This window comes from Homalodisca vitripennis, unplaced genomic scaffold (assembly GCF_021130785.1).
Source record: "Homalodisca vitripennis isolate AUS2020 unplaced genomic scaffold, UT_GWSS_2.1 ScUCBcl_3101;HRSCAF=8394, whole genome shotgun sequence".
NCBI lineage: Eukaryota > Metazoa > Arthropoda > Insecta > Hemiptera > Cicadellidae > Homalodisca > Homalodisca vitripennis.
This window is the reverse complement of record NW_025779223.1, coordinates 18,006-30,508: the sequence shown is the minus strand read 5'-3', so window position 1 is coordinate 30,508 and position 12,503 is coordinate 18,006. Positions and strand designations below refer to the sequence as shown.

The window sequence follows — 12,503 nt, the reverse complement described above, 5'->3', positions numbered from 1 at the left end:
AACTTAACCATGAATCATGCAAATCTATTTTGAAATCTATCAACATAACGACTTTTGTCAGATTGTTGGGGTTTAAGTGCTGTATGTTTGTGATGAAGAACTTCTACAACACGTGCAAATACTCATTCATATCCTACAAGAAATAACCAGCATTTAATATTACTAAAGCATGTGAGTAAAACATCTACTAAGAGACCCCATAGTCTTTGTATTAAAATACATAATTCATTGCCAAAAAATGAAGCAGTTATATATTTTACATGAATAATCTTTGCTCTATTGCCTGATGTGTTAATGTACAATGTATGTATATTGACCCGATAAAAATGATTTAATTGTATTTATTTTGCTGATTTTGACAGTTTTTCTTTAATGGCATAAAACTTAATTTTCATTTTATTTTTACAAATTAAAACTTTGAGAATAAATTACATACAAAATATATGTTCTTTGTTTGAAGGTTATTTTTGACGATGGAAGGATTGTGAAGGAAACAGGATTTTTCCGGACATTTGCCATCGTTAAGTGAAACAAGAAAACAGTAACACTACGTTTCGAGATCTGCAATCTGATCTCTTCTTCAGGTAAAGAACTAACCTAATACATAATTACAAACTAGGTTAAAAAAAAACAAATCTTACTAAAGCGTTGTGGCACGCCTGAGTCAGGAATCACAACCTACATGTTGTATGTCAACTTCACTAACACTAAAGACATGCACTTAATAAAAAAAAACTATACAAAACACCAATCATTAAACTAAACTACGGAATACAGGTCACAATATGTCTTCACTCGTCTACTAACCATTTACGACTTTTTTTTTTTTTTTTTTTTTTTTTTTAACCTAGTTTGTAATTATGTATTAGGTTAGTTCTTTACCTGAAGAAGAGATCAGATTGCAGATCTCGAAACGTAGTGTTACTGTTTTCTTGTTTCACTTAACGATGGCAAATGTCCGGAAAAATCCTGTTTCCTTCAAAATATATGTTAATTATATTTTTTTAGATGGCTGTATTAATTGTAATGGATTTTTGGCATTGTTTCTGCACTGTAATATGAGGGTAATTTTCAAAGAATAAAATGTTCATCAAGTCTGCACAGGCAATCATATGACATGGTCACCTACTCTTGATCAGTCCTCAATTATTCCATCATTACACTTCAAATTCCTGCTGTTGTTGGGTTTCGTTTGTCACCATGTTAATAAAATCTCACCAATTGTGATGTGTGCACTGTTATTTGAATCTTAAATACATAAAAAAGATCATCCAGTTGAAATTCATCAACAATTTATTGAATTTATATTGAATGTGTAATGAATGATCAAAATGTGGGTATAGAGACTTTTTAATGAAGGCAAAACAAATGTTCCTTATGAAGAATAACGTGCATGGCTTAATGTCATGGATGAACGAATATGACTCCAAAGCTTTATATGAAATTCTCCACGTAGATGCTTTACTTTCCTATTGACAAGCTTCATCAAAAATTCTCCTAATAAATTTCCAGATCAGTAGTTATTAACTTGTTACTGAAAAAGTTTACTACAGCAAAATGGGTGCCAACACTGTTGACAGAAGAACACCAGACAAAGCGTTTGGAAGTTCTTTGTTCCTTTTGTAGAAAAATGACAAGTAATGAACATGGACTGTGTATTACACTCCAGAGACTAAAGAAAAAAACTATGAGAGTCATCATGCTAACTCTCCAACAAATCCTCGAAAATTCAAAATGCAAAATCATGGTCATAGTTTTTTATGATTGGAAGAATGACAGTACAGTTAAAATTTCATCTTTTTCCAAAACGTTTGGTGGGAATGTTTTGAAGGGAAAGTCTGGAAAGTGATTATATATTGAAAATAAAATTACTGATTGGTGTAACAAATAGGAATCCAAAAGCTGGTGCTATGGCTTAACAAAAATGAACAAAGTTCATTTTTGGTCTCTGATACAATTTAGATTAACCCTAGAGGTGGCATTGTAAATTCTCTGTAGTGGCACAGTGTTTTAGGCCAACTAATATATGTGTAATATTAATTTAGCTTATAAGTAATAACTAGCTGAAATAAACTCGAAACTATGGACTTGGAACAACACCAGAAAGTAAACAAATGTGCGGGCGGGCCAGATGTATGCTGCACAACTGTTTATATATATCCATAGAGGTTATCTATAAATAGTATAAAACCTAATAAAATACATTATTATTGTAAAGTATGATTCTTCATCTTTCCAAATATATTATTTTTATCACAATCAGATAATATTTACTCCTTAAAAAATAACGTAATGCGACGCAACGTAATCGGGCCGGAATTCCGGCGCTGCCACTTAGACGAGGGCCGACCCTGCCGTACATCCGGTGCCTTTCCACTTCTAGAGTTAATAGATAGTTTTTCTTTCTCTATTAAAAACGGTTTTTACTTATAAGCAACCATCATATACAGCTAAGTAGAAAGTAAACATTTAAATACTTTTATCATAGATAATTAATTTACACAATAAGCCTTTTAAAACAATATTGATATGTTTTATAAAAAAAAAGACTCTTGCAAAAAGGATGAAACGCGTTTTGCACTGCAGAAAGAATTGTACAACAAGTTAGAGTTCAACAGAACATCCCACATTAACTTTTACTTATATGTAACTTCACCAGGTGAAATAAGACATCTTTTAACTTTTTTTACCCAATATAACAGCGCAGAAGACCATGCCACCGCAACCTGCGAGCCAGTACCCCACAATCTTCTGTGTTCTAGGCAATGTCTGCGTTGCTTCAGCTGCCAGAGTAACTGCCCTCCTCGACAATATCTAAGCAACCATATATCTTATAAATAAAAATGAATGACGAAATGTGTTGGTAAACGCTAATTTCTATAACGGCTGGACCAACTCAGTTAATTCTTTTTGTAAAATGTCCATTGAAATCCGAGGAAGAAAAAGTTAATATAAGTTACCTGAAACATTTTGGAATTCAGAAAAATTGTAGTTTTTACGTTTAATAATTCCAATTAAACTGGCACTAAATAGCTGTTGACAGCTATAGTTCGACAAACTTTCTAAAACATCTGTTTACATTAAAATGTTATCAATAATAAGTAAACAGTGCTTGATCGGTAGTGTAATCCAGATAGTAAATAAAACATTAATATATAAATTTTACACCAGATTGCGCCAGTGACGAATTAATATCATCTAATCCATTAATACTGTTATAAAACTAACCTTAATGAACAAAGTTATGAATGTATTCACATAAGTTACTACTGGTGGGCTTCCTTAACATAATGATATTACATTTTAACAATGACTTATAGAAAAATAGAGAAATGAATACTAACATGCCTCAACGATTCATTCTTTCCTGACTAAAGTCCAAAAAAACAAGACTTATATGACACAAAACTTTAATAATGATTATTTTGGATTGTGCATAACTTTAATAAGGATTTCCCCCTTATACAGAAAGTACATCGGAAGTAGGTAGGACTTCTATGCCGTAATAGGCTTCTTGGTCCTACTTATGTGTGTATATTTTCTTCATCAGGACAAGGCAAACTCAACTATGCCAACACGATTTTGACCAAAATAGATTTCCAAGTACTAGATAATCTAACGTATATAGTATTTTGATCGAGGCAATATGGCAAGCTAAACTGTGACATAGTACGTAAGTGAATTTAAACGGTCTTAAGTATGCACTTTTAACCGAAGTAGGCATCTCGGTCCTATGTAAGTATACGAGGGGGTACCCAAAAGTAACCGGAATTGTATTGCTGGCAGCCGGCAGCGTGTAGTACACATTCCTGCCGCTAGGTGTGTGTCGCGCAACCCATTGTGAGCTCAGTGACCCCAGTTCCGTTGTCCTAGTGTATTCTGTTCGTTCGTAGTGACTGTTTTCGCTAACCCTGTTTTGTTCTTGTTTCGTTTTTTGTCAGTGGCAAGTTTAAGTGAACAACGTGCAGCTGTGAAATTTTGTTTTTTACTTGGTAAAAATGCTGCAGAAACTATTTTAATGTTGAATACAGCTTACAAAGATGATGCTATGGGGAAAACTCAGGTCTACGAGTGGTTCGCTCGATTTAAAAATGGCGACATGTAGATTGAAGACAAACCTCGTTCTGGACGTCCATCAACCTCTCGAACGGACGAAAATCTTGAGAAAATTCGTGAACTTGTGCTCACCGACCGTCGACAGACAATTGAGGAACTATCAGAGAGTAGTGGGTTAACTTGGAGCTCGGTTCAGCGAATTTTAACAGGAGATTTAGGACTGAAAAGGGTTGCTGCCAAATTTGTTCCTCGACTTCTGACTGACCATCAAAAGGCACATCGAGTTGAAACTTGCCGCCTTCTGAAAGAACATCTCGAAAATGATCCCGATTTTCTGGAAAAGGTAATTACTGGTGATGAGTCATGGTGCTATGGTTATGACCCAGAAACGAAGCAACAGTCAAGCCAATGGAAGTCGCCATCTTCACCTCGTCCAAAAAAATGTCGGCAAGTCAAATCAAACATCAAAACCAAGTTGATTTGCTTTTTTGATGCTAAAGGCATTGTTCATTCTGAGTTTGTTCCTCCAGGTCAGACTGTCAACCAAACATTTTATTTGGAGATTTTAAGAAGATTGCGCAACAGTGTTGCCAGAAAAGACCCGATTTGTGGCAGACTGGAGACTGGTTCTTTCACCACGACAACGCACCGGCACACACAGCCATCTCAGTTAGGCAGTTTTTAGCCAAAAACGGCATGGTTCCGCTGCCCCACGCACCTTACTCGCCTGACCTCGCTCCATGCAACTTTTTTTTATTTCCACACATGAAAGGTCAACGATTTGACAGCGTTGAAGAGGTTAAGAAAAAAACGAAGCTCGAGCTTGCAGCCATTTCTAAAGATGACTACAAAAAATGTTTTGATCAATGGAAATACCGTTGGGACATGTATTAGCTGTAATGGAGATTATTTTGAAGGAGATAAGGTCGTATTGTAAAAAATTTGATAATATATCATTTTTATAAAATAATTCCGGTTTTTTTTTGGTACCCCCTCGTATATATTTTTTCTTCGTCAGAACAACAAGGCAAACTCTACTATGGTACTGGAAATATCTTAGACCTAAAATATATGACAAGGGCTGGAAATATACGCTTTTTAACCGAAGTAAGTTTCCAAAACCTGTGTGATCCGAGATTTGTGTTTTCTTGATTGGGATGAATGACAAGGCAGATTCAGCTGTGACGTTATGTATATAATTAATTAGAATCAGAAATGCTCCTACACGTTCCAAACAATAATTAAGTTAAACTCTGATACTATTTACCATGAACTTAAATAATATCTACATGATGTATGCCTACTTACGTTTAAAAATTTTTATGTGACTTCCATCATATTACATCATAATTGCTTTTACTTCGTAATATAAGGACTTCGGTTCTAAATATTCCATGCAAAGCCGAGGGTAACAGCTAGTTTTATTAATAATTTTTTACATCATGCTGTTTGGATATAGTACGAATTACAATACAATGTGGCCATTTAATTTGTTTATGAATTACATTTTGACATGATAATCTTATCTCTTTTCTTTCCTAGTTTTTAATAAAAAACTAGGAAAGAATAAAACGAACAAAAATTTGAAATACCCATCTGAATTTTTCCTTTTTAACCAATCTGTTTTTTTTTTTTTTTTTTTTTTTTTTTTTTTTTTTTTTTTTTTTTTTTTTTTAACCCTTTTAACCCCAGCCATTTTTCCATGGACTTGCCAGAAAGCCCATGGCGATAAGGGACCGTAGTGCAGAATTGAGGGAAAATTCATCTAGTTTTCTTATTTTTGAAGATAATTTTTTAGGTTTTTATTTTAAATTGTTCACAAATAAGTGTACTCTTAGATGTAATAGTTAAAAAGTACTTTTACAGAATGATTTGTTTTTTTTAGCGTATTTATACATAAAATTTTTTTAATTTTTTTAATTTTTTATAGTTTGGACATACATAAACGGTAGAAAAAAAAATTGTAGCCCCTGAAAATGAAGCAATTTTGTTGTACACATATTTCTTACTACACACACACAAAATTTTAAGAACTTTCCTTGATAAATGCAGGAGATATATCCAATTAATCGTATTGCTGCATAAGCACTTCTTCATATATTTCCACATACACGTCAGTAGAAGTATACAGATATGTTTACTTGTTTTTGCACTTTTGAAATAATAACAATTGTAAAATAACACAAACTAATTGTAATGGTTTGTAAGACTAAAAACTCGTTTAATTTTTCAAAAAAGTAAAAGAAATAATATTTACAATATATACATTTTATGGTACTTTGGGAATGGGGTCAGATTCCGTTAAATGCCCCCAACGCTTAAACCTTTTTCAATGAACTTAGAACGTTATAAAAACGATGTAGTTGAGTAACAGAACTAACATTCCATTAATCAACAAGCATTTCCAGGTATTGTGATCGGTATTTTTGTCGCTGTTATCTTATCTTTCTCGAGAATCCCCTGCAATCACTTATCTACTAGACCGCTCAACTTTGACCTCTTTCTGAGGATGGGGAGGGGTTTGCGATAAGACAATTCCTGTTTTATATTGACGAAATATTGTTCTACGCTAATCTAGTAATCAGTAGAAGCAAAATGTCAAATAACGATTCATGTATGGGTGTGGTCGGTATAATCCCAAAGTACCAGTGTTTATCAAAGTGTTTTCACTCACTGGTAACTTTTCTCTACGACGTTTACTCATGTCTTTTTACTAATAATACAATAAATCACACGAAAAACAACCGCTTTCAATCACGCAAACTAATTGAGGTTATAAGTCAGCATACAACAACAATGCAACTGAAGTCGTCTGACAACTGACATCGACAAATAAACTACGCTCAATGACGACGAAATACGATGCCAATTGGAAGGTTTATTGTTTTTTGCATGTAGCCCGTTTCTTCACCGACTACTATTACCGAAACTGATGGCATTTGGACTTATTATTAGCCAACTACATTAAATTCTCGAGACGTCCGGTATATCGGACGTTGGGCATTTTAGCTAGACCACCTCTGTCCGATATATCGGACGCCGGGGCTAAAAGGGTTAACCATGTGAGTACAAACACAGTACAAAATAAATAGAAAAAATGTTTGTAACATGGGTAGCAAAAGTTAGGTAAATCAGATGACAGAGACCTGTGCCATTTAATGTGTGAATAAACAAAGGGACTTGTTAAAAATGTCCACAAAAGAAGACAGAAGGATAACTGAACATGGGTTAAGCACGTCACTCCTGCAATCTGTTGAATTATAGCAAAGTAGAGTACAAGGAATATAATATTGCATAAAACAAAATTTAGATTTTAATTGAAATGAATTTTTCTCTACCAATTTACTCCACTTCCTTTACAACTGCTGTTGTACTACACGCTCATAGATTAGCAATAGCACAATTAAAAAACTGATTTAAAGTTTTACAAAAATAAATACGGTTCATACCTTTGTCCCATGTTTGGCTAAGGAGGTTGTAAGGCAACCACAGTGTTGCGGCAAAGCAAACCTGGCAGCCGTTCTAAGACCCAAATATGAAGTCAACAATACCTGAAACATTTCAATCAACTTCAATTAAAAGGCTCAATGTTGGTTTCATATATCCTTTTGACATTTTGGACTATTTCTTCCTATTTAATAAAAGAGTTTGAGATTTTATACTTATAACAGTTTAATGTTTTTGCTGATGAGTCACATCATGTTTTTATGTGTTATAATCAACAAAACAAGGAAAGTCCATTATATTTGTGTTTTTAAATCAGTTAATATCCATTATGCATTATTCCCAAGCTTTAACAAGGCTTGGCCTGGCAGCTGAAGCTAAGTCTGTTGAAAGTAGCATGTATTTGTCACTTCAGACAACTGTCATATTTAATACAAAGAACATCTATTGGATTACGCCTCTTCTGCATCTGTAATGGTTAAGGCTGCAAATCTTTAACTCAAAGTTATAGTCAATCTCGGAAAGCTTCTTTTATAAATGTTTACATTATATTATTGTGTTCTTTATTTATACTGTTGTATTTTTATTCATATTGTTAAATTTTTTAACTCTTACTGGTTTATGAAAATAAAATTATCGTGTAGCAATAATAGTAAATAAATCCATATTAAATTTTTAAAATGACATATGTACTACCTGTAATGACGTTAAATGGTGCATGATCTTATGATCAATATTAATTTTATTGACGTTTTATATTGCGATGTACATTGATAAAAGACAATAAAGACATTCTATTCCATTCTTTATAAAAAAAGAAACAAATTTTCATATTAGACTAGGCCTAAAATCCAATTTAACTACGACAATTGTGTTACACTATATTGCACTTACTGTATACAGGGCGAGTCTGACCACCCGTGCAGTATTTACAGCTGTCTTAATAACTGACTTCCACACTTTTTCTATCTCTTTTCTCCATAATTTGGCCCCTCCGAATCCGTTAAAATTATTTTTAATTTTGAAAAATGCCCCTAAAGGGCCCAATTTGGGGGGTAGGGGTGCGTTTTGGGGAGTTTTCAAATGTAAACATGGGTCGTGTGATACATCAATTTAAAGGTCTAATTACACCGAACATTGTGGCGCAAACAAAAGTTAATTATCTTTAACGGTATGTACAGGGTGTACCAAAACGTTTTGAAATAGGACTTTAAAATAAAGTACTGTGTTACCCTACCTACAATACGGAACAGCTCCAGATTTTTTCCTAACTTGCTATTGACCTATTTTTCAATGAAATATGTGGTACGGGCATTTTCCACTGGATTTTCTAAATTTCAAAAATATTCAAAATTTTAGAATACAAAAAATCCTAACACTCAAAATTCTTAAATAGCAACATATAATAAATTTTATATCAAATAAAAGGTCTTTTTAAAACAAACATTTTTGTATTTAACTTTTTTTCTTATCTCTTACTGTTTCAAAAGGGCAGCCGAAAAATTGAATTACGTATATCTGTTTACAAATTGTAACAAATTATTTTTATTTGAACAAACAGGTTTTTGTGATTAAATAAACAGAATTTTTTATGAAATCAGACCAAAATTCAACATGTTTTAATTTTCCAATGTGGCCCAATATTTTTGTAGTAGTTTCCATGTTTATCTTTTAAAGATAACAATGATTCATGTATGCACAATCTCAATGCAGTCTTGGACTAGAAAGGTACTTTTTACCACTCTCAACAGGCTTATCACTTGCGGCATGCTGGCTAGACATCTTTATCTGACAAATGTGATAAGGCTACCCTTAGTAGGTTCATTGGTGTCTGCTGTTAAGGACAGCTTGTGGTTTTTCGAAATGCTGTACACAAATGCAGAGGCATTCGATATGCTAATGGTGTTAGGCGAATGTTTTCAAAACTATGTGGCTTCTGCGAGGGTGTATACCGAATGGTTTCCAAATAGAGAACCTCAGTCACGAATGGCCTTTCAAAGACTTGCTATTCGAGTTCGTGAAACAGGACAGGTACAGCCTGACAGCAATAAGGGAAAAACACTTGCAAGGCCTGTAAGAAGTGATAGGGCACCAGAAGTATTGGCGGCGGTGCAACTAAACCCAAATGATTCTTCCAGAAGAATAGCTATTGATTCTGGTATGAGCCAAAGTTCAGTGCTGAGGATCCTGAAAGACAATAAAATGCATCCCTACAAGATGTCCCTGCACCAAGAACTTCATGGTGATGATGGCATTCAAAGAATGAATATTTGTTTGTGGGCAAGAGAAAAGTTGCTACAAAATGAACATTTTTTTCGCAATTTACTATTCGGAGCAACGGCGAAGTTAACCGTCATAACATGAGGTACTGGGCTCATGAGAACCCCGACTGGATACGACAGGTTGACAACCAGAGGTACTGGACTGTGAATACTTGGTGTGGTATTGTTGGCAGGAGAATTGTAGGTCCTTTTTTCTTTGAAGGACACCTAGATGGAGAGACTTTTTTAATTAATAACTTTTAATTAATAATTTTTTAATTAATAATTTTTTTTAATTTTTTTTTAATTTTTAAAAAAAAAAAAACCATTTTTTAATTAATAACTTTCCTAAGTTATTAATAGATGTACCTGATGAAGTTGTTGGCAATATGTGGTTTATGCACAACGGTGCTCCGGCTCACTACTCGCACAACGTGCGACAAAAGCTTGATGAACAATGCCCTGGAAGATGGGTTGGAAGAGGTGGTCCAGTTAACTACCCACCAAGATCCCCTGATTTGACCTGTATGGTATTTCTACTTATGGGGTAGGCTGAAAGACTTAGTTTATGTTTTACGACCGACAACACCCGAAGATATGATGCAGCGAATCCGGAATGCTATAAATTCAATCAGCCACGAAGAAGTGTTGCGAGCTGTAGATAGCTTAAGTTCCAGATTAGAACTGTGTTTAGCAAATGACGGACTACAATTCGAGCACCTGTACTAGGTAAGATTCAATTAAAGGTAAGATTATGGCTAGTTCAGAGGTCATTCAGAGCTATTAAGCAAATTAAAAATTATAGGACATATTTTTATTTCATATCATTTAAAGATAATTTGTTACATTTTGTAAACAGACATACGTAATTCAGTTTTTGGCTGCCCTTTTGAAACAGTAAGAGATAGGAAAAAAAGTTAAATACAAAAAATGTTTGTTTTAAAAAGACCTTATTTGATATAAAATTTATTATATGTTGCTATTTAAGAATTTTGAGTGTTAGGATTTTTTGTATTCTTAAATTTTGAATATTTTTGAAATTTAGAAAATCCAGTGAAAAATGCCTGTACGACATATTTCATTGAAAAATAGGTCAATAGCAAGTTAGGAAAAAAATTCTGGTGCTGTTCCGTATTGTAGGTAGGGTAACACAGTACTTTATTTTAAAGTCCTATTTCAAAACGTTTTGGTACACCCTGTACATACCGTTAAAGATAATTAATTTTACATTTGAATGTTTACATTTGAAAATTCCCCAAAAAGCACCCTACCCCCCAAATTGGGCTCTTTAGGGGTATTTTTCAAAATTGAAAATAATTTTAACGGATTCGGAGAGGCCAAATTATGGAGAAAAGAGATAGAAAAAGTGTGGAAGTCAGCTATTAAGACAGCTGTAAATACTGCACGGGTGGTCAGACTCACCCTGTATAAACAGTATTTAGACTTGTACTATACTTTTTGCTGACAAACCAGTGATATTTTAATTCCGTAAATACAATGTAAACCTAAGCCATTCTAAAGAGCACCCAACTTCATGTACTATAATGTTGAAACAATCAGCTGATACAAATGATCTAGTCAATCATATTATTTTGTAGTAAAATGACTGTAGCAGTCCAGACACAAGTCACCTACACTACCCTTGTAAACAATCAATCATTTAATTTCATTGAATTGAAATGAAATGAATTTTTTTGGTTTGGGTTTTGTTAATAACATGTTTCCAAAGTACAACAAATTACAATTAACTCATTATTGTAAAGCCTTAAGACGATTTTTGCACTCTATGCAACCACTAAAAATAACACAGTTCTGATACAAACTTATTATCATTGACTGATTATAGTAATGTCCTGGTCCAGCAGGAGCCATTTTTCTTCACACTGCTAAAACCTGAAAATTTTTTTTATAATTATTGATCTTTTAACCTGGGTAAACTTTGATAAATAGTACAATATTGTGATTGTTACCTTACTGCTACATTTTATTGTTCGTGGACTGTGTAAAATTGAAGATAATGCACCAACTCCATGAAGTAACCGTGTACTTAACATATTCAGTTTTCTGTAAACATAAAAGGTAAACGTATTAGTGATAAAATCAGTAAAATAATAACAATTTAAGTGCGTAAACAAGGATAAACTGCCAAATAATAGTGCAAAACACATGTTCAGCTTTATACAACTACCTGTACTAAGCAATTAGTTGGTTTATTACAAATAAAGCTAAATGAGACCATTAATATGGACTTTGTTTAATCTGAACAGCCATTTATCAGTAGGATATAAAAATTACCTACATCTATGTTAAGAACGTAATACTATATAAACTATGAAGTTTTAAGATGTGGCCTTTCGATTAGTAGCAAACTGCCATCACTGTGCGAGTGAGAGTGAGTAATGATGACCAAGGCCGGTACAAGCTATGCTGGTGCTCTACACAAAATATCCTTTTGCAGCCCCCATCTCTAACTCAATTAATTGCTACTCTTTTTCCCTCCAAAGAGAAACTCTACAACAAAAACAGTTCCATGGAATTTTTTAAATATAACAAGACTTTAATTATCGGTACGGTACAAAAAGATATTTCACGTTTTTGTATCTTATTTCAAGTAGGAACTTAAAACAAATAAAAACAAGTCTTCAATAATTCAGAAGACAACTTTTATTTAGTATACATAAAATGTATTTATCATTTCATTCTCCGTAGTTTCATTTTTGGGAAAGGATAAGACTAGTTCAC

The 12,503-nt window shown here is 33.5% G+C and overlaps 1 protein-coding gene across 3 annotated transcripts in view; it reads right to left on the bottom strand.

Annotated features, from left to right (window-relative positions):
• Positions 1–12,503, bottom strand: part of LOC124372398 (cytochrome c oxidase assembly protein COX15 homolog) — a 39,009-nt gene that overhangs the window by 24,496 nt on the left and 2,010 nt on the right. For all 3 annotated transcript variants that reach the window (XM_046830797.1, XM_046830796.1, XM_046830795.1), the window contains exons 2-4: positions 11,732–11,825; positions 7,506–7,607; positions 2,691–2,814 (exon numbers count right to left, since the gene is read on the bottom strand). In XM_046830797.1, the coding sequence (XP_046686753.1) occupies positions 2,691–2,814; positions 7,506–7,607; positions 11,732–11,815 (310 nt within the window). In that variant the 5' untranslated portion in view covers positions 11,816–11,825. The remainder of the gene's footprint in view (positions 1–2,690; positions 2,815–7,505; positions 7,608–11,731; positions 11,826–12,503) is intronic.